At 40.2% G+C, this 23,356-nt stretch overlaps 1 protein-coding gene across 3 annotated transcripts in view; it reads right to left on the bottom strand.

Moving 5' to 3' along the window:
* KLHL32 (kelch-like family member 32) overlaps positions 1-23,356 on the bottom strand; it is a 358,168-nt gene that overhangs the window by 109,103 nt on the left and 225,709 nt on the right. For 2 of the 3 annotated variants that reach the window (XM_006865849.1, XM_006865848.1), the window contains one exon: positions 17,429-17,527. The exons of the other annotated variant lie outside the window; for it this stretch is intronic. In XM_006865849.1, the coding sequence (XP_006865911.1) occupies positions 17,429-17,527 (99 nt within the window). The remainder of the gene's footprint in view (positions 1-17,428; positions 17,528-23,356) is intronic. 3 annotated transcript variants of the gene reach the window in all.

The following is a 23,356-nucleotide window of genomic DNA, read 5'->3' on the forward strand; positions in this document are numbered from 1 at the left end:
AGGGTTGGGGAAAAAAAAGGAAGACCCCCCCCAATGAGATGGAATGGCATAATGGCAACAGCAATGGGCTCAAATATAGCAACGATTGTGAGGTTGGTGCAGGACTAGGCAGTGTTTCGTTCTATTGCGCATAGGGTTGTTATGAGTCGGTACCAATTAGATGGTACTTAACAACAACAACAACTCTGTGTATATGTGCATATATAAATATGTATATATATACACATTTATCTGGACAAGTGTATGAAAATACATATTCATATACTGATAGAAATTTGCACTAAAATAAAACAAAGTATTAACAGCAGTTAAAAAATAAATAGGAAAAAACCAGCATTCTTAGAGTCTTGAAGGCTTATTTAAACACATTTGTGCTGTATAACAGAGGAATTCAACAATTAGGTTACTAATTTACATAATCAATTGTGTGCATAATTTCTAAGGCTCCTGAATAATTTTATATTGTTCCTTCAAAAAGTCTCCAGTAAGCTGAAAATGCACTAGAAAGGAAACCCAAACACATAGCCATCATCAACAATTAACGTTTTTAGCCCGTCACTGTGTACCACAAAATGCTGTATAAAAGTTTACTTAAGCTGGTTCAGCACATCAAGAGGTTACTACTGAATTAGGAACTACATAGTGGTGTTGGGAGCGATTTGAGCCAAAGGTCTCAGACTTGGGGGCAGTTTAACTAAAGGACTGTAACGAAACAGTTGTGGTCCAAAAAATCCGGCTGCTCCCAGGTCAGGCTGTCCCCCGAGGAACTTGCAAAGCCTGCTTCAGGGAACAAGAAATTTGCAAAGTCTTTTCTTGTATGCAGCCATGGCCTTCAGTTTAGTCTTCAAAAACATCTGGATGCCCTATCTGTTTCCCTAGCAACTACATTCTTCTGATAAAGTCCCACTTACTGCTTGCATCAATACACCAAAAGTTTTTGGCACTCTTTTCCCTGCCCCCAACTCTCTCCTTTGATTTTGTGTATACAATAACCAGGCTGGACCTAAATCAGAGTTGCAGTAACTCCATCAGGGTGTTGTGTCCCACCTAGGCCCAACTTTATTCTCATTTTGTGTCTTGCGTCTTTCTTTATTTCTAATCTCCCGTCGCCCCTACTCCAGTTTTATCTCTCCGTGCAGGTCACAGAGTTTAGCTGATCGTTGGATGCGGCAGTCGGCCCCAGCATAGAGGAAACTAAAGTATTTATTATTTTTTAGTTGAAAATAGTATAACTGGGCAACTAGGATTTTAAAACTACAATTTCAAAAATGCTCCTTTCTGACACTTTGGAAGCCGAAAGCAGGTTAACATTTTTAAAAACAGAATGGTTGTGCATATAAGTAATTTTTATATAGTTTGCTACTCAGTTCTGGTACATATAACCCTAGTGGTGCAACAATTAGGTACTAAAATGTGCTGTAGAGTATGAAAGCTGAAGACTTTTTGTCTGTGACTAACACCAGTCCAGCAGTTTAATTCCATCTTGTGCCTATGCTTAAGTGTTTAGAAGCAGTATATTTAAGAGTAGGTGTGGGGACCAATTCTCCAAGGCAGCCCTCACAGGAACATTCATGGAAACAGACCTTAGTTTTCACCTAGTTGTCATGGCATACCCTGAGAGCCACAGACTGTACGCGTTTCTATCTGTAATATTCTCCCTATGCAAGAGAAGACATGGTGAGCTGGTTCTCCAAAGATTATAACCAAGACAATTCTATCCTTTCCCATGGGGTGACTATGAGTTGGAGTTACAGTGACAGCACACAACAACATACAACCACATTAAGTCAGAGAATGTTAAAATAAGTCCAATTTGTAGTTCCGACTCATAGTGACCCTGTGTAGAGCTTCCAAGTCTGTAAATCTTTACGGGAGCAAACAGCCTCATCTTTCTCCTGTGGCATGGCTGGTAGACTTGAACTGCTGACCTTGTAGCTAGCAGCACAACATGTAACTCACTATGCTACGAGGGCTCCTTATGCACTCAAGCTAAGGAGGAAATATTTTTTCTATTGTTTCTTGTATTCTATATATAAGGATAAGGAACCATAGTGGCACTGTGGGTTAGGTGCTGGGTTGCTAACTTCAAGGTTTGGAGTTCAAACCCACCAGTTGCTCTTTGGGAGCAAGATGAGACTGTCTGCTCCCGTAGAGATTTACAGACTCAAAAAATCTGCATAGGGTCACTATGAGTCAGAATTGATTCCATAGTAGTGTGTTTGGTTTTGGTTTTATATATAAGGATGGGGTGAGGGTGAGGTATTTTATTTACAGAAAGATTAGGGGAAACAATGAAATAAACACCTTGCCTACTGCAGTGCATTGGATTATAATGTCTCTTCAAGTCGTTGTCTTGGTAAACTCCTATCAAATGAATTTTTCCTGTTGGGTTTGGGTGAGAAAAGGGAGAGAAGATGCTGATGGATTATATGATTCAATTGGGAGTGAGTGTTAACAGAGCTAATTGTGATTGGTCAATTTTGCCATCCCGCTGTATATAAAACAAGCCACCTCAGAAGCAGAAGGGGATGGTGTGGGAATCTCACTACCATCGAGAAGAGAAGCCAGGAGTAGAGTGTGTCCTTTGGATACTGAGGCCCTTGCACATTGAATCTCTCTGACCCAGGGACAAAAAGCTATGACAGCAGAGATGTGGCAGAGGAATGGAAGAAGAGCACCAGCAGCAGAATCAAGAGCCAGAGCACCAGAAAGAGCAGCGGGCTTCCCAGTCCAGGAAGCAAGTAAAGCTCAGTGACTTTGGGCAAAAGGTTCACTTGTGGAATGGGGCACCTCTAGGCAATTAACAGGCGACCTACATTTGCTGACCCATGGAGCTAGAGTTTAGTGCCTTTGCTTTGAGGAATGGAGTGCCCTTTAGGTATTTATCAGCAGCCCTAAAAGAGCTTTGTAGCATTGCCTGAGCAGGGCTGAGGAGAGAAACCTGCCTGCAGGCACAAATGAGGAGAGGCTGTGCTGACTGAAAAAACTGCCCTGAACTTATTCTGACTCTGCATTGCAATTTGTTAACTTCCCTAAAGTACCCCCTAACTGTGAGTACAGTGTCTGAATTCTGTGTGGTCACTGTAAAAAAGAATCAAGCCTGGCTGAGTAGAGAGTGCTATGGAAGAATGGTAGGTGCCCGTTCTTATATCTATAAACCATCAATGTCATTTAATATAGTGCTTTATCAAACCGTTGTTTTTTACTATTTATTATTTACGATTTTAATATAATTTCAGTATGATGTTTATCCATTTCAGAGGTAAGGAGAAAGTGGAGTTCCATTTAATTATTATTTAAAAAATAACATAAGCATTTCTACAATATCATAAAGGAGTGGCTGAGAGCAAAATATGTATTTTTCAGAATGTTAATTATTTACAAAATTTTCAGTTACAGATTTGTCTGATATTTTGATTAGAAGCAGGTGGCAAAGTCACTGACAATCTGGGAATGAGGGAGGACAGGATTGGGGAGCATTTAGAAGGATAACTGGGGAACTACTAGAGGAATTCATAAGTGAAGCACCAATGATATTTTCTTTGGCTTCTAGGGCACCGATCATATGGGGTATACTATGTTGGGTGCTTTGTATACATGATGTCATTTAATTATCCAGTGTTGTTTATTAAGATACCATGTCTGTATTTAATAGATGAGGAATGAGGGACAAAGAGGTTCCGCAACTTACTCAAGGTCACACACTCTGGGATATGAACTTGCATCTGTTAGACTCCAAAGGAAAACTCACTGGGTGAAAGCTGACACAAGTCACTGTTTATCATTTCTGAACTTAGAGGCATGAGCTTAAAAACAACAACAACCAAAAAAACCCATTTTTATTAAAAAAGAAAAAGAAAGCCTGATTCCCTTCAGTGCGTAAGCAATTGAGAATCTAGATTTCTTCTCTTATCCTTCTTCTGACCACAATCCCAAACCTGTCACCAGAGAGGAAACATGATGTTCCATTAGGAAGGATTGAAATATTTCCATTATATGTCACATCATCTCCCCAGGCCTAAAGTGAAATCTGAAGAGTTGACATAAAATCTGGTGCTTGATAGGAGTTTCCTAAGCATCAAAAAATATGAATGATTTTCCAGGCAGAAGGAATAACATATGCTGAAGAGGGAAAGCATTCATTCTTGCAAGAGTCTACAGATAATTACTAAACACATCCGATGTGCTAGGCATCTATACTAGACTGTATGTACAGAGAAACAGAATGGGGAGATAAATAAGTAAATCAATACAACAATATGGTACAATCTGTACTCTAGAAGACTGCCTATAATTAAAAAGGAAGGGAATTTAATTCCAATTGGATTGAATGATTGAACAGGCAACTCTGGTAGGAGGGTTAACAAGTGAGTCAAGTAGTATTTAAAGGTAGACTCAGTGTGGCGCTATAGGATCAGCATTGGCTGCGAACCACAAGGTCTGTAGTTCAAACCCACCAGCTGCTCCTCAGAAACCCCGTACATAGTTGCTATGAGTTGGAACCAACTCAACAGCACTTAACAACAATGATTGTTTAAGGTGACAATGCACAAGGGACACTAATCTATGGAAAAAGAGGCTTCAATCACAAAGCATTTATCTTTAGTTTAAAAAAACCTTAAAAAAAAAATCAATCCAATGGAATTTTGGAGGAGGTACTAGACCGATAAAACGTGAAAATATGTTCAATGGATAACAGGAAGTTTTTTTAGCACAGGAAATAGTAATGGCGATCTGAATTAAGAGAGTGGTAATAAAAACAGACCGGTTCTGGGATGACACCAAGGACATCATGCATGAAGAAAGCAAAAAGTCATTAAAAAGACAAGAAAGAAAGAAAAGACCAAAACGGATGCCATAAGAGACTCTGAAACCTGCTCTTGAAGGTAAGAGTAGCTGAAGTGACTGGAAGAAATGGAGTAAAAGAGCTGAGCAGAAGATTTTAAAGGGTGGCTTGAGAAGACAAAGTAAAGTATTATAATGAAATGTGGAGTTAGAAAACCATAAAGGAAAAACAAGCTCGGCAAATGTCAAGATGAAAGAAATGAAAAAAAATGAAACCTCTAAGTTGTGATATTGAAAGATTCAATAGACAAAATATTGAGCAATGCAGGAAGCCTCAAAAGAAAAGAAAATGAATACACAAATTCATTGTATTTAAATGAATTGGTCAACGTTAAGCTATTTTAAGAGGTAGCATATGATCAAGGACCAATGGTATTGACAGTAAAAGTCCAAGCTGCACTGAAGGCATTGGCAAAAAACAAGGTTCTAGAAATAAAATGAATACCAACTGAGACATTTTAACAAAAGGATGTAATACTGCCAACACTCATATCTATGCCAAAACATTTGAAAGACAGTTACCTGGCCAACTGACTGGAAAAGACCCATGTTTGTGCCCATTCCAAAGAAAGGTGATACAACAGAATGTGGAACTTTATCAAATAATCTCATCAACATCAAATTCAAGTAAAAGTTTGCTGAAGTTGAGTATAAAAATGGTTGCACCAGTACACAGACAGAGAACTGCCAAATATTCAAGTTGTATTCAGGGGAGGATGTAGAATACAAGATAGCCCAGCTGATGTCAGATGGATCTTGACTGAAACAAAGAAGACCAGAACAATGTTTACCAGTGTTTAAGGACAATGCAAAATCATCTGTGGGGACCATAACAAATTGTGGAAATATTGAGTAGAATGGAAATTTCAGAATACTGAATTGTGCTCATGTAGAACCTGTATCTGTCCCAAGAGGCAATCATTCCAACAGAACAAGGCGATACTACGTGGCTTAAAATTAGGAAAGATGTGCATCAGGGTTGTATCTTTTTACCATATGTATTCAATCTGTGTGCTAAGCAAATAATCCAAGATGCTGCATACTATGAAGAAGAACACGGCATCATGATTGGAGGATGACTTATTAAAAACCTGTAATATGCAACAGCCTTGCTGGAAGCAAAGAGAACTTGAAGCACTTACAAATGAAGGTAAAAAAACTACAACCTTCAGCATGGATCATAGCTCAATATAAAGAAAACAAAAATCCTCACAATTCAATCATTAAATAACATCATGATAAAAGGAGAAAAGACTGGTATTGTCAAGGATCTCATTTTATTTGGATCTGTAATCAACACTCATGGAAGTGGTTGTTTTTGGTTAAGTGCTGTTGAACCTCTCTGACTCAAAGTGACTCTACGCACAACAGACGCAAACACTGCCAGGTCCGGAACCATCCTCACAATCATTGTTCCGCGTGAGCCCACTGCTGCTGCCACTGTGCCAATCCATTTCACTGAGGGTCTTCCTGTTCTTCACTGAGCCACCACTTTACCAAGCATGATGTCCATGGATGTAGCAGTCAAGAAATCAAATGACTTATTATACCGGGCAAATCTGCTGCGAGATACCTCTTTAAAGTGTTAAAGAGCAAAGATGTCACTTTGAGGAATAAGGTGTACCAAACCCAAGCCACGAGATTTTCAATTGCCTTATACACACACAAAAGCTGGACAACGAATAAAGAAAACCGAACAAGAACTGATGCCTTTGAAGTATGATGTTAGTGAAGAATACTGAATATTACATGGACTGTCAGAAGAGTGAACAAATGTATCTTGGAAGACAAAGAGCCAGCATGCTCCTGAGAAGGAAGGATGGCAAGATTTCATCTCACGTATTTTGAACAGGTTATCAGAGGTACCCAGCTCTGGTGAAGGGTATTATGCTTGGGAAAGCAGAGAGTCAGAGAAACAGGGGAAGACCCAGTAGCTGCAGCAATGGCCTCAGCCATGGCAATGGTTGTGAGGATGGTGCAGCACTGGGTAATGTTTTATTTTATTGTAGATAAGGTGCCTTTGAGTCTGAACCAATTCAACAGCACCTGACAACAACATTAGAAATAGGAAGGGCATAGATATTAAAAGTTAAGGAGGTAGAGTTGAAAGATCTGAGTGATAGAGTATATGTGGAGTACAAAGAGATGGGAGATTCTAGGATAACCCCTGGGTTTCTGTTTTGGAATTATACTTAGAAAGGATATGTGACCATGTGGTACTGGTGGGATACCCAAGAGGTAAACCTCACTGGGCAGTTGGCCTTGTTGTTGTTAGGTGCCATCAAGTCGGTGCTGACTCATAGCGACCTTATGCACAGCAAAACAGAACACTGCCCGATCCTGGGCCAACCTCACTATCGCTGCCACGCTTGAGCCCATTGATGCTGCCATTTGGCCAATCCATCTCGTTAGGGGTCTTCCTCTTTTTCTCTGACCCTCCACCTTACCAAACATGATATCCTTCTCCAGCGACTGGTCCCTCTTGACAATATGTCTGAAGTATGAGAGACAATGTTTGGCCATCTTGGCCTCCAAGGAGCACTCTGGCTGCACTTCTTCCAACACAGATTTGTTGGTTCTATGGGCAGCCCATGGCACTTTCAGTATTCTCCTTCAAAACCATAACTCAAAAGCATTAATCCTTATTTACTGTTCAACTTTCACATGAGTATGAGATAGCAAAACAAATAATCATAGGCTACAGTAAGGAAAAGGAGTCCTAGTAGCATTGTTAAGTGGTGTTGAGTCGTCTCTGACTCAAACTGACCCTATGAGTTGGACCGCTGCCTGCAAGTTCAGCGGTTCAAATCTACCAGCCACTTTGTAGGAGAAAGATGAGGCTTTCTTCTTCCATTAAGATTTACAGCCTCAGAAACCCTATGCAGGATCATAATGATTTAGAACCGACTCAATGGGACAAAACCACCACCACTAACGCCAACACTACGGTAAGAATACGGCACGCAAAGGACAGAAGAAACAGAAAGGACAACATTGGAAAACCAGGTTGTAACCAGCAGATGGGGAGTCAGCTCAGATATTAGGGATCTGAATTTTTCTGTGTGTCAGAGAAATAATTTAGATTATAAAGTAGTGATTAGCATGGGAAGAGAATGACAGGTAGGGTGCATAGTTGAGAGCTAATGTCCAGGAGAAATAATCCAGACCAGAATAATGTCCATGACAATGAGGAAAAAGAGAAGGAGGCATATTTGAGAAGGCATATAAGGAGCTTCAACAAGTTGGTGAAAACATTCCTTTATCTTTTAATTCCATTTTCCACAAACCTTTTCAAGTCCCCTCATATTTGAAAGATACTTAAGAAGTTATCTCAGTGAAATATGAAGGGATTTATGCGTCCATGGAGTAGTCTAAAGATTAAACTAAATTGCTGAGTTGGGATACTAAAAGGATGATGATACCTTCAAAAGAATGGGGAGGTGGCAGAGGTGTGTGCGAAGAGAGCCCCAGGGATGTTCAAGGAGTAGATGCAGGGACAGGAGCCTATTAAGGAACTGAAAAGTCATAGGAGGAGAACTAGGAGAGAGGCCTGGGAGGAGAGAAGAAAGAATGGAGATAACTGTCAAAAACTGTCGAGCGGCCACATTAAAATGCTATAAAAACCCATTGCATTGGACGACTAGAAGGCTTTGGTGATGTCTGTTGGAGCAGTTTTCTGGAGTGATGAAGTTGGAGGACTGAGTTCAGTTGGTTGAAGAATGAATAGAAGGTGAGGAAATGCAGATACTGGAAGTTTCGCAGTGAAGGAAAGGAGAGAAAGATGTGTAATGAGCTAAGAAGTAAGTTGTCCCCTTTAATTAGTCCCCTTTGTAAATGGAAAGAAAAGCATCTGGAGAAGAAGAGACTGAAACCACAGGAATCACAGGAGGTAACTTACGGAATAAGAAGTCTAAAGGCCCTAGAGAAGAGAACAGACACTTAATTAAAGGTAAACATAATGGCAAATAGAGGGTGGGTGGAGGATGAGTATTTCAAATGAAACAAATTTTCTTTTAACATGTGATGCTGTGTGTTAATGCGCTGGACTGCAAAGTTATTTGAACTGCAAAATAGGAGTTCAAGCTCACCCGACGCTCCTTGGAAACCCTATACTGGGTCACTAAGAGTCAGAACCGACTTGGCGACACTTAACAACAATAATAATTTCCTGGTGTGGCGCTGTAGGATAAGTACTCAACTTCAAGGTTGATTTGAACTGTAAGGTCAGTGGTTTAAGCTCACTAGTTGCTCCTGGAAATACCTATACAGAGTTGCTATGAATCGGAACCAACTCGATGGCACTTAACAACAACAATTCCTAAATGGAGTCCTGGAAGTGGTGCAGTAGGAAAATAACTGGATTACCAACCACATGATCAGTGGTTCAAACCCACCAGCTGATCCTCTGAAACCCTATACAGTGTCACTGAGTCAGAACCTACTCAACAGCACGTATGAACAATTTCCAAGTAGTAATACATAATAATATCCTATAATATTAATGATTGATTAATGTAACTATATGAATTAACTCCTGCTGTGGTGCCGTAGGATCAGCACTGAACTTCAACCCACAAGATCGGCAGTTCAAATCCACCAGCCGCTTCTCAGAAACTCTATACAGGGTTACTATCAGTTGGAATTGACTCAATGACACTTAACAATAACAACAATGTGAAAAAAAAAAAAAAAAAAAGCCAATGTTGGAGAAGAATGAACATAAGCTGTAACTTCTTAACCTTGTAAATAAATATTCTCTTCTGAACACCCATTAGGAACCTTGGAGGCTCAGTGGGCTAAGTGATAGGTTGCTAACCGAAAAGGCAGTGATTCAAGCCTACTGGTTACTCTGTGGCAAAGATGAGGCACTCTGCTTTTGTAAAAGATTTATAACCTTGGAAACCCTATGGGTCAGATCTGCTGTCCTATAGGGTCCCTATGGAGTCCTGGTGTTGTGCTGTAGGATAAGCATTGGACCACAAGGTTGGTTTGAACTGCAAGGTAGGTGGTTCAAACTTACAAAGCTGCTCCTTGGAAAGTCTACATAGGGTCTCTATGAGTTAGAACTGATTCCACTCACAACAACAACATCGGGTCCTTTTGATGATACCTTCAAAAGGATGGGGAGGAGGCATAGGTGTGAACACCTACTATTTTGAACACCCACTATTTGAACACCCACTATTTATGATGTATTTAAGATAGGCTGTTAGTTTAATCATTAAAATTACCAAAATATAGTCTTTAGAAAAGATAAGCTAACAGTTTTTTGTAGTATCGGTTTGAAAAGGATCACTTATTATAATATCGTGAAGTACATAAGATCTTCAATGCCAAATACAATCTCCAGGGAATTTTTTTTTTTTTAATTAAAAAAAAAAATCTATCAATGGGCAAAACTAGTAGAAGACTGACTTCTTGATATGCTTTTCCTGTAAGATCATAGAATTTCAAGATCTAACAAGAAGTGATAACTAATGGCAGTACCATCCGTCCCCTCAGTTTATAAATGCTGATTGAACTATGTGCAGTGCTAAGTGAAGGAAGCCATAGAGGTGGAAAGCATGACCCCTGACCTCGTGACCTGCAGTGTAACTGGGATGTGTAAGACATTTTTCAACCATAAAGAGCCCTGTAGAATAGAATGCAGAATGTAGACTAGTTACTTTCAGCTTCTGTGCACCTATTTCAAAGATCAAGTGTATCTCAAAGTTAAAAGTAAAAATGGAAAACTTTAGTAAACAACAAACTACTATTTATGCAAATAAAAACTTTTTTTTTTTAATTTTAAAGGAGTAAAATTACCCAGAATTCTTCCTAATACCCTCATGAGAGGATGTTGTTGTTGTTGTTAAGTGCTGTCAAATCTCATCTAACTCATAGTGACTCCAGGAGCGGCTGGTGAGTTCAAACCACCTACCTTGCTGTTCAAACCGACCTTGCTTTCTAGTGCTTATGCTAGAGCGCCACACCAGGACTCCTCATGAGAGATTAACATTCTTTAAACCTTTGTACTTTCACTGAAGAGAGAGAATGACTAATTCTCACTGTAACCCATTTAGTGTAAAACTAAATGAAGACAAGGGATGACTAATAAGCATCAGTCACAGAGGGAGATTTAGGGCCGGAAACCGATTCCACCCTCCTGCTCACTGTACGTTCCCTGCTTCTGCGTGATTAACACTAAGAGTTTGGGCTTTGCTTTACTGGATGATCCAAATGTGCACATGGCAAACAGAAAAACACCTTCAATCTGGGGAAGTGATTTTACATGCTTGTAAAAGTAGAAAACATAACGAATAATAATAATGTTTTTAAAAAGTCAAATGGCCCCCCTGCCCCTATTTTCTGTACAGAGATAAAACACTCCACCTGGATATAGCACTTGTGTTCCTTGCCTCTCACATCACACCAGCACGTCTCCTCTTTCAGGTCACGTCTTTCACATAAAAGTGCTAAACTAATGCCGCTTAATGACAAATTAATGTCCATGAATAAAAAATACACCTCTAATAGCATAGAGTAATTTGCCATTACAATATCATCATTGGACATGCCCCTGGTTTAATACGATGTATTTAATTCATAACCTAATGAGTGATATATAAAAAGAGGGAGATGAACCCTGCAATTACATTTATGTGAGTCTGTCACCTTATTTGTAAAACCTTAGAGTCATTTACATTCAAATTACAACAAATGAGTGATTTCACAAAGTGCCGTGATAAATGACCACAGCAGCCCAAGACAAAACTGTATTTCCTGTGAGCACATTAACAGTTTCCTATTATTTGTTAAAAATTACAATGCATATTGCCCAGTGTGGTGTGAATAATGACTTTTTTACTGATTAGGTCAGAAGACTAATATGGAACAAAATAAATAATTTTTCTTTCCATTTTTTCCCCCCTGATTTTTCCTTTAAATTAACTACTGAATTCTGGTGGATTCACACTGCCACCTGCTGCCTAGGAATAGATACTACAAGTCTACGTCTATTAAAGTATTCATTCACCACTTGGGTCGTTTTATTAGAAACACCAACAAAAGATCTTCATAATGTTTGTTTTCTTTTTATTAGTGTTTGACCCTTTATTATCTTATGTAATGGATAAAATGATGTCCTTAAAAAGTTATCAGAAACATTTAAAAAATAATTTGAATAGTTCTAAATACATGACAGAATTATTGAAGTAAAGTTTCATACAAATCTAACAGTGAAAATGCCTTATACACTGTTAAGTATTTTGAATGAATTGTCTTAAGTCTTCCCTGTAGATAATTTGGAAGGTAGTCATTATTTTCTAGTGTAAGAAAGAAGAAAGTAAGGATTGCTAGTTTAATGAATTTGTCCACATTTACACAGCTTTTAAGGGTTAGATTTAGAATTTGGGTGTATCTTTTGGGACCTCAGGGCCTTGAACACTACGTGGTATGCACAATGATTTGGGAGTACAAGATCGTGAATTCTGTCATCTCCCTAGATGTTGTACATAATTATCTCCTGATCTTACAAGCTTCTCCAGGAGGGAACAACACGAGGGGGCTTCAAAAAGTTTATGGAAAAAATCCCATTTTCTTTTCATTTCATTTTCCAAGTACTTTTTTTTTTTTTTAAAAGCTTTTATTATGAATTGAGTGATAGTTTACATGGCAGAACATCAGTTTTGCATTCAACCAATTGTATTTTGTTTCACTGCAATGATTAATATCCCCTCGGTGCGCCAGAGTCCTGGTGTGGTGCTGTGGGTTAATGTGCCAGACTGCAAAGCCTTTTGAACTGCAAGGTCAGCGGTTCAAGCTCACCAGCTGCTCCTCGGAAACCCTATACAGGGTCGCTATGGGTTGGAACCGACTCGGCGGCACTTCACAATAACAACAACAACAACAACCGTGCACCATTGATTAACAGTATTTGCCTCTATTACCTCTTTTTATTTTTGATGTACAAAAAACACACAGGAATCTCTAATCGTTCAAACAACCAAAGGGCATATTTTGCAAGCCAGCTTCCTGCCCACCAGCACACAGCCTTTCTCTTTCAATGAGTCTCGAGTCCTCAGCTGCTCTCTCTCTCCCATAACATCATCTCTGTCTCCATCTCTGGTGTCACTGCTTCTCTGGTTAGGATCCCACACTCCTCTCATCCTCTTTCCTCTTGATGGTCCTAGGGTCCTCTGTTCCTGGAATGTAAGATTAACCACTCCCCACTTTTTGTTACACACCTTTACAGTTGTGACAATCGCAATGAGTCATGATTAACAATTACTCACTATTGAATCAAAGAATCTTATCCCTGTCTCCTTTCACCAGACCAACCTAGACAAAGTGAAAACTATTCAGTGGGGATTCTACCATCCCCCTCTTGCTCTCAAACGAAACTGCCTCTTGAAAGCTTGTAAGCCAGCCACTTTGTGCCTTTATAGTACACTCTCCCCTGCCCCATTTTAGATAGCCAATGTCTAAGATGTCCATCCCTATCAACACTGTGTACTAAGGGGATAAGCGTGATCCTTGATGTGAAGACTCCTTCCCTCTCAGGTGGTATTTTGAGCTATTACATACAAAAGTAAAGGTCAAGTTCATCAAATTGTAGCAGTTTACACTTGCTTCCTGTATCCAATTTCTTTACCTTCCTCTACTTGAGTTCTGATTAATGTTTGTTTTCTTCTCAGTGCATTTAAATTCAGATAATAATAAAAAATGTGATACTTGGAGCACAGAAAGAACACTTGTAAATCCAACAATAAAATATACTATTGGGAGTTGCTGCTGTTGTTAAGTGCTGTAGAGTCGGTTCCAATTCATAGCCACCCTGTATAGGGTTTCTGATGCTTTAAAACTTTGTGGGAGCACAAAGCCTCATCTTTCTCCCACGGAGTGACTGGCAGGCTCAAACCGCAGACCTTGCGGTTCGCAGTGCAGAGGAGGTAGACAATGCGATAAAGTTTTTTTAAGCGTATGCTTCTTCCTGCATGATTTTCAGTAGATACTATACAAAGGCCAGCTTCAGCAGAGGCAGCATTTATACGTGTATAGAGGAGCTTCTGGCCAAGGCTAAGGACAGTGGCAGGGGAGGCTCAAGGAGCTTCCAACAAGGGGATACTACTTGCTCACATTTTATAATGAGCACTGAAAGACAACAGGATCCCTGGTGGTGCTGCAGGCTAAGCAACAGGTTGCTAACTGCAAGGTCAGAAGTTCAAACCCACTAACTTTACCACAGAAGAAAGATGAGGCTGTCCTTGTAAAGATTTATAGTCTTGGAAACCTAAAGGAGCAATTCTACTCTGTCCTATAGGATCACTATGAGTGAGGAGAGGTAGGAGGAGCTGGAATATTGAGGAGAAAGGAGAACTTGAGAAGTGGTGGAGTGAAAGACTAAGTGAATGGCTCTCACACTTCCCTGGGCATCGGAATCACCTGGAAGCATTGTTAAAACACCATTTCTGAGTCAGTAGGTCTGGTGAGGACCTTCAGAATTCACAGTTTTCTACAGTTCCCAGGTTATGCTGTGTAGGGTTTCTGAGGCTGTACATTTCTATGGAAGCAGAAAGCCTCATCTTTCTCTCCAGAAGCAACTAATAGCAGTTGGCAGCCCAGCTTGTAATGCACTATGCTACCAGGGCAGTGAGCATACTGAAAGACAATGGTGGTGGTGGTGTGCCATGGAGTTGGTTCCCACTTACAGTGACCTTGTATACGGTTTCTGAGGCTGTAAATGTTTATGGGAGCAGAAAAACTCAACTTTCTCTCATAGAACCACTGGTAGTTTCGAACTACTGACCTTGAGATTAGCAGTCTGACTCATAACCACTAGGAAATATTATGGTCAGGGCCAGCAGTGCAAATAAGTAACATGCTCACTGAAGGTTTGGAGGTTTGAATCCACCTAGAGGCATCTCAGAAGAAAAGCTCGGCAATCTATTTCTGAAAAATCAGCCACTGAAAAACTCTATGGTGCACAGTCTACTCTGATACACATGGGGTTGACACCACCTGGAATCAGCTTGGCAGCACCTGGTACTGGTACCCTTCCTCCTTCTGGCAGAGAAACCAAAGAAATAATGTGAAGTTGAAAACAACAGAACAATATCAGACATCTTAGTGTGGAGAACGGCTATAGAAACTCCCAGCTGGATAATGTACCAAACAAGGAGGGAGATGATGTGAGTCTATGTTGATTGGTAAACTTTAAGTTCGGGATGTTTTATATTCCAACAAAATTTTATTTTTAGTTACTGAACCAAAAGGTCCAATATGAAACTAAAAATAAACTGAGTAATACTACTAAAAAATAGTAAATAAAAGCTTGTCAAAATACTAAAGCAGCCTGATCCAGTTCGAGGGTTTAATAATCCTGAGAGAAAGGCATGGAATGTATTCTTAAAAGACAGAAGCAATAGAAGCTCCTACATAGACATGGCTTTGGTTCTTCTTTCGTTAAAGTTTCCTTCCATAACTTGAACATCTTGCAAAAATCACAAGTAAGAAGGAAAAGTAAATACACGTAAGACAAGAAAAGGAAAACATGCAGGTAAAAAGAAAGTCAAGGTTTCAACTATTGTTCAATCAGTCTCAATAATAACAGCCACCCATAAAACATATTTCACAAGTTGCAAAAATAACATATTGCAAGAGTTAAATTCCAAAGTGCACAAGTCATTTAGTATCTCAACAATTTAATCCAGTGGGGTCTGGGAAAAATACCCATGAGCTTTTGATTTTCATCTAGACTTCTCACTTATCGAAAATTGTAGGTGTGGGTACACACACACACACACAGCACTTTTATTACACATCACAATAATTAACACTGTAAGCAAACTTATGTCAACATCTACCACTGATTATTAGCTGCCATGGAAAAAGTGAATCAGGGGACGGATGGTGCTTACAGCTGTAATATTTGATGCAGAAATGTCAAATAAAAGTAATTTCAATTTCACAAGTCAAATACCCACCTTTGAAGTCTTGTAACCTTTGTATGCTATTTCCATTTGCTACCTGCAGTAAGGGATCAAAGACAGATTTCCCCTACCATCCAACAATATTGATGAAGAAAGAAATGAAAATCAGGCAAAAATAGCTAAACATTTACTCTTAGATGAAATGTGCTAGATAATGACACACATCTCATATACTGTATTTGAATTGCTATTTGGGTGAATGGAGCTGACATTCTTGTCACTGCCTCCCTGGAAAGCACTGGGGTCCCCAGAGTTGCTGGAATGATTGAATAAAATGATGATACATGAGAAAGAGCTTTGTAAGCCACAAAACACTACCAAAAGGGAATGGATAATAGAAAGGTACATTTAGAATTACAGGGGATGATTAGGAAGGAAAAATTGTATGTTTTAAAAATCTCTAATATAATGTCACATACACAAGAATAACATGATATCGGGTAAATTCATTTCTTTTTCCAAATTTATTCTTACTGTCATAATGCTACCAATGCAGGCAAATCAGTCATGCTAGTTTGGGAAATGGAAGGATTATTAAAAAAAGGAAATTAGTTCTTAACTATCTATGTAATAAGGAGCCCCAGTGGCACAGTGGGCTCAGCACTGGGTTGCCAATGAAAAAGTTGGTGATTGGAACTCACCAGTTACTCCCTGGAAGAAAGAGGATGCTGCCTTACTTCCATACAGACAGTCTCAGAAACCCTATGGTACAGTTTTACTCTGTTGGACTGCTAACCCACCAACCGCTCCTCGGAAACCCTGTTCAGTTGGCTATAAATCAGAACCAATTCGATGGCACTTAACAACAACCACAAGGTCAGCAGTTCAAACCTATCAGCAGCTCCTTAGAAACCCTATGAAGTGTTGCTATGAATCAGAATCGACTTGATTGCACTTAACAACAACACAGGGCCACTATGGATTGAAATCAACTCGACAGCAGTTCTTGTATGTATAAAATATGAGAATTGCCTAAAATATCCCACATCTTCCTGCCTGACATTTTTTTGTTTTTGTTTTTGAGCAAAAAAAGCTCTCTGGAATCAGAAGGTTTGCCATTCACCAGGTATATCACCTTGGGCAAGTTGGAGCCTTTTGAGACTCTGATTTTTCATCTATAAAAATGTACAAAGTTGTTGTGAGGACTGAACATGAACCAACTGAAAATGCTCGGAAGGCGTTCAGCGTATGGGACTTTCCTTTCCTGTCCCAAGTCACTCATCACTTCTTCAACATTTACTGCTGGAGATATTCATGTGGTAACTGATTATATATGACTATGACGTACATTTTGTATAATTATCCAACTTTTCATGCATTTATGCTTATTTCTTCAGTCAGAAAAACTACTTAGTACCTTTCTCAGAGCAGGACCTGCCCCAGAGTATAGGAAGCGTGGGGAAAATGTGCACTTCCGGGACAGGACAGGAAGCTGCAGCTGCCCTCTTGGCTCTCAGCTGTGTTTTAGGCTAATGGAAACACCACAGAGCAGAGCGTCTCCAAGTGGGTAAGGCTTGCATTTTACCTTACTGGGCTCCGGCTGGTAGGCTATAGCTTATGACTGCAGGAGAAAGAATGAGGTAGATATACTAGCAGGACATAAACTCACATACCTGGATTAGATAATGTGAACATAGATTGAGAAGCTCCAACAGCTGCAGGTGACTGCCAGCAGCTAACACATCCTGGATCGCGCCTGGCTCCAGCAAAATCTGTTTTGGTTTTAATAAAAAGAAAACTATCCATTACATCACAGATTGATACAATGCTGCTAAGCATATAAATATAGTATACTATATTTAAATTTCTGCTTACTCTCTTTGAACAGGTACAGCTCCTTAAAGTAGAAGTCAGGTCTTTTCTTTCTTTTCAGATTAATGCGCCGAGGTGCTCACGCTAACACTAGCGCACTCTCCTTACTGCAGTGACTAAGTCTCATTCCCCATGTTCAAACTCTGCACTGAACCAAGTATTTGCGGTAGGTAATATGTACAAAGACTTTCCAAAGAACAATATAAATACTTATACGTCTTAAAATCCAATGTAGCTATTTTCACAAACTGCGTCAACCTTTGTGAAATATATAAAAACATCACATATTAGTTTTTTCAAAGTCTATTCCAGAACTTTGCTCTTTGGTAGATCATAAAAATAGTATGGTTGTCAGGTGTTTTAGAGAAAGGGGTGTCTGGGTCTTTTTGCAGTATGAAACCAGTGGGGATTGTTACTCGTTTTTCACTTCTAAACCCTAACAACAGTTAACTTTTACCATAAATTTTGTTTTTCTCAATCTGAGGCTCTCTAGTCCTTTCTATTTAAAATGAAAGCAAACAAACCCTCATAGTTATCCTGGTGACATTGATTCTTAGTGTTTTTTTTGGGGGGGGGGGTTAAATTCAAGTATTTACCTACTTTTGACAGCTTTTGAGCGACTGCACATGAAAATCACACAACCCTGTGGACAAAGTGCACTTTAAATGCATGATTGCCAGGTCTACAAAGGACTGTTCTGGTCCCCCAGGCATCCTACTCTATTCCTCAAGCCCAGTGATTCCCAAAATGAGGTCTCTACACCAACAGCATCAGCATAACCTGAGAACTGGAGAAAACTGTGAATTCTGGAGAAAACTGAGAGAAAAAGAGAAGGCCCTCACCAGACCTACTGACTCAGAAATTGTGTTTTACCAAGTCTTCCAGGTGGTTCTGAAGCCTAGGGAAGTGTGAGAGCCACCCACTTAGTCATTCACTCTACCACTTCTCAAATTCTCTTTTCTACTCAAACTTTCAGTTCCTCTTCTCTCTCCTCATGATCTTCTAAAGGCTCCCACCACCAAATCTACCAACCCACCTACCTATACCTTGATCTATACATCTTGCTTACCCCTGCACTCCATTTGTATACTACACTCCAACCCTGTGTCCTTGCGGTTGCCCTTCTTGGTCTGAATCATCAACTTTTCTCTTTCTACAGTTCCTTTCAGCAAACACATAGGCAAATGTCAAGAAATAAAAATCTTACCCTTGATTCCATAGCTCCCTCCAGCTCCCTTCATGCTCTGACTCATAGAAAAAGTCCTCAGAAAACTTACCCATATGCACTGACCCCACTCTGGTCTCCCTTGAATTGCTCCTGCCGCACTTTGTTCCCATTCTTCCACTAAAACTGCTCATGTCTGCATTGCCAGTGACCTCCACATTTCCAAAACCAGTGGCTATTCCTCCATATTTAATCTTAACAACCCCACAGCAACTAGCAAAGTGGATGACTCTCTTCCTTGGAACAATTTATTTTCTTGCCTCTAGGTTTTCTTTCCACTCCCTCCATCAGCCATTCAATTTCTGTGCTTTCTCTCATCATTAAACTTTGGAGATCCCCAGAGCCCAGTTCTCAGACCTCTTCTCTTTTCTTCTTGCTCTACTCTCACTCTGTGTCTTCAGAATGATCTACACATTGATAGTATCTGGATTTGTTCTCCAATTCCTACCCCCACCCCCTGAACTCCAGAGTCTTACCTTCGACTGTCTACTCAATGTCTCCGCTTGGATGGCTAATGATAATCTCAAATTGAACATGCCCCAAACCAAACTCTTGATCCCCAACACTTACAACCAAGTATGTTTCTATCCCAATTCTACCATGTCAACACATAACAACAGAAATGTCATCTAACCTATAGGCCTCCCCTACCTGCCCAACTCCTCATCACCTCTCATTCTCTATTGCCTTACTCAGTTTCATTCTCCTCTATAACATTACCTCATGACATATTATAAATGTGTTCACTGGGACATAAATGCCAGGAGACCAGAAACTTGGTCTATTTTGTGTCCCCAGCACACAACTAAACAATGAACAATGTCCACCACATAGCTATCATTCAGTATTGATGGATTTAATAATAAATTATTCCATGAGATGCATTGTCTAGAATCCTCCCCAAGATGGACAGACACAACAGCTGCAACAAGACGTTCAAGCGTATCGACACGTGTGAGGATGGAGGCACTAGACCAGGCTTTGTTCTGTTATACATAAGGTGCTAACTCAACGGCAACTAGTAACAACACATCTGTCTATGTATTTCTCTCTGTATATTTAATAACTCAGAATTAGTGTTATTAGATTTTAACATATGAGGGAATAGGGCTCTAAATTACATTTCTGAACTAGTGAAGTATGAAAACATCTGTGGCAAAAAGCACTAACATTCCCTCTTATGGTAAAAATTCTCTATAGCTCCTTTTCCATTGACTCAGAAGAAGAAATCTGAATGTCTCCAACTCCTCAAGGAGGGAGGCTTTGAGTGACATTCAAGAAATTAGCGCAGCTCCCATCACAGGAGCAAGGATGTAGTATTTTCATGCAGGAGAGGCATGGCCTAAGGCAGAGTATGGGGAATAGATGGATTAGAAAGGTTAGTCTTAGCCTTTAAATCCCGTCAGTTGCGCTCATTTCACACAACTGGCATTCATGATAACCTCTGAGGCTCGGTAATGCCAAACACAAAGGCAGATATCGCAGAGAGACAAGATGAATATTCTACAGCATGTGTAACACATCCAGCAGGTTCACTTGGAGAAACACCCACGTGCGAACCCCAAACCAGGATTGTTGTTTTATTTGTTTTGTTTCTGTAGTTTTGTTTTATTTTCTCCTCTCATTATACCCTAACTTTTTCTGAAGGATACTTTAGTACAGAGAATCGCTATATGTCTTGAAAGGGAAGGGTCTGGAAAAAGAAACTCTACCAGGACCATTGCTTCTTGCTCATGGAAACAGGACCAGTGTTTGCAATCCCCACTTGCGCTTGAGTGTTTTCAATTCAATTCTGCTGAATTGGTGGCTGCTTGCTCTAACAAACTTTGTGCAGAATTAGTGCTCGAGCAGGAATATAAGCAGAGGTAGTCAGTCTCCTCACAAGTTACATGTGATGAAATTACATATGGAGACAGTGGTGGTTTGCTGGTTGAATTCTCTCCTTCTTGGACAATACATCTCATGTGCAGCCATCACCCATCTACCAGTGGAAGCTTGTGCACTGCAATGATGCTGCACAGGCTTATGCCACAATAAGATAGACTAGGAAGAAAGACCTGGCAATCTAGTTCTGAAAATCAGCTAATGAAACCCACCTGATCCGCAACTGACCATCTGGGTGATGCAGACTGGGCAGCATTTTGCTTTGTTGTTTGCATGAGTCGGAGGCTGACTCAAAGGCAGCCAAAAAGCACAATATATATGATAGTGGTGGTGGTTATGTGCCGTGGAGTCAGTTTAAGGCGGGGCAAGAGTCCACAGGGCCATCTGAATGGAGTATTTTCTTCTCACCACTTGAGGAGTTGGACATGACACCTTACCACCAAGCTGGGAAGATGGCAACCTCATTACCTGGGGCAGACCCAGGCATCCCTTCCAGAGTTTGTAGAGGACAAGGTCACATGAAGTGAGGAGAAGACGTCCACAGCTGACCCACCAAAGGCTGATACTTTGCAACCATCTTTGGTCAGATTGGTGTAAGAACTGGTTAGGGTGGCACTGGATGATGTTACCAAGTAATAGGAATAAGATCCATCCCTTCCATAGAAAGTGACATCTTTCTAAAGATGCCCAATGAGAATTGTTACATCAATATCCAACCAGGAGCACTGGACTACTAGGTTGGTTTGAAGCATAAGGTCGGCAGTTCAAGTTCACCCCCCACTCCTAGGAAACCCTATACAGGGTCACTATGAGTCAGAACGGACTCGACAGCACTTAAAACAACAACAAAAACTCATCACCTGGGATCACTATGAGTCAAAAATCACCTCAACTTGATGGCATATAATGACCAGTGAAGTCTACAAAATGCCTGTGCTGGCACCATGCGGTGGAAATGCCCTGAGGCTGTAGACCCACAGAAGGTTGAGGGTCTTCCTGATTTAGAAGCTATGGATGGAATCCCCGGAGGCTATAAAACCTAGAGGAAAACCAAGACAGAGCTGACATTCAGAGGTTTACTAGCTCTCCAAAGACAGCTAAGCCCAGAAACACATACAAGGCAGAGGTTGGGAATAGTATCTGACCAAGTCCAGGTTTGCATAATCCAGCAGGTTCTCATGTGTCCTGTGCAAAAGATTGGGTGTAAAATACAGAAAATACAGTATGCATTAGGAATTTTGTGAAATTAAAAAATGTGGAGGTGAGAGAGATAGCGGAAAAGTTTTTTGAAAGCTAAAAAATGAAATTCTCTTCTATACCTCAATATTATCAGGGGTATGTGGAATCACCTAGTAGCAAATTTATATGTTTTAAAGGCAAAATAAAAAACAAAACAAATTAAAAACCAAATGGAGAATAAATTAAATATGCAAAGTATTTGTGCTATATCAAATGAAAAATCTAAGTGTATGCCCTGGTAGCATAGTGGTTATGAATCAGGCTGCTAACTTCAAGGTTGGAAGTTCGAAGCTACCAGCTATTTCACAGGAGAAAGATGAGGCTGTCTGCTCCCATAAAGATTTACAGCCTCGGAAACCCTGTACAGGGTCAATATGAGTCAGAACCGACTCTATGGTACTTAACAAAAACAACATAACAATTTGCATTTAAGTAATAATAATAAAATAGAGCACCTTTGCAAAGACAAAAAAGATTCAATCTTTTTTTAAAAATTGGAAATTGTCTAATTGCCCTGATGTTAGCTGTCATCTCTTGAATACTCTGTCCAAATATGTCCACTGCCCACCAATCCAGATAGAAGTGCCATTGATTCAGTTCCAATTTGTTGTGATCCTATATAAGATGCCTGAGAACTGCTGGTGGGATTGAATCGCCAATCTTGCAGTCAGTAGTCCATTGCGGTTAGCAGTTCAGTGCCACACTAGGACTACAGGTACATAGTTCGTGACAATTGAATATGCACGATCTCTAAGGAAGTCCCTCCGAACCAGAATACCTCTGGGGCTCCTACTTCCAGCACTGTATTGGGGCCGGACTTGTGGCCTTCATGAAGGAGGGGTGTGGACTTCAGATGAGATTATGCACAGAGCAGGATGAGGTAAGTCATCTTGGTCAAAGCCCAGAGCACACCTGGACAGGCTCTGGGGGTGCAGGGACAGCACAAGCCACCCCAAGGCTTCCCAGACCTTCCTTTTCCAGCTCATTCTCACACATCATCTTTCACCCACCCTGTCAATTTTTGTGTTGTTTTTTCTTCTCTTTATTTGCCCTCTTCCTTTTAGCTTGGTTCTTAGATTCACTGCAGACAAGAGCCATCTTAAATAGCCACAGCAAGTCGGAGTGTGCCTTTGAAGCAGTTGAATTGGCATCTTCAGAAAATTTTGTATCTTCAACTCTTCAAGGCTATCTTCTTATTTTCTTGTCTTAAGAAGCTTTTAAATTACGTATTCCTGGGTTTATGGAGAATGTTGACTGATGATCACAAAGGCAGACAATTAAGATCTTTACTCAACACACATACACACATCATAAGCACTCAGGCAATTGCAAATTAAAAGTAGTCTAATATCATTTTCTGGAGTCCTGGTATGGCACCGTG

Source organism: Chrysochloris asiatica, unplaced genomic scaffold (genome assembly GCF_000296735.1).
Source record: "Chrysochloris asiatica unplaced genomic scaffold, ChrAsi1.0 scaffold00084, whole genome shotgun sequence".
Classification (NCBI taxonomy): domain Eukaryota; kingdom Metazoa; phylum Chordata; class Mammalia; order Afrosoricida; family Chrysochloridae; genus Chrysochloris; species Chrysochloris asiatica.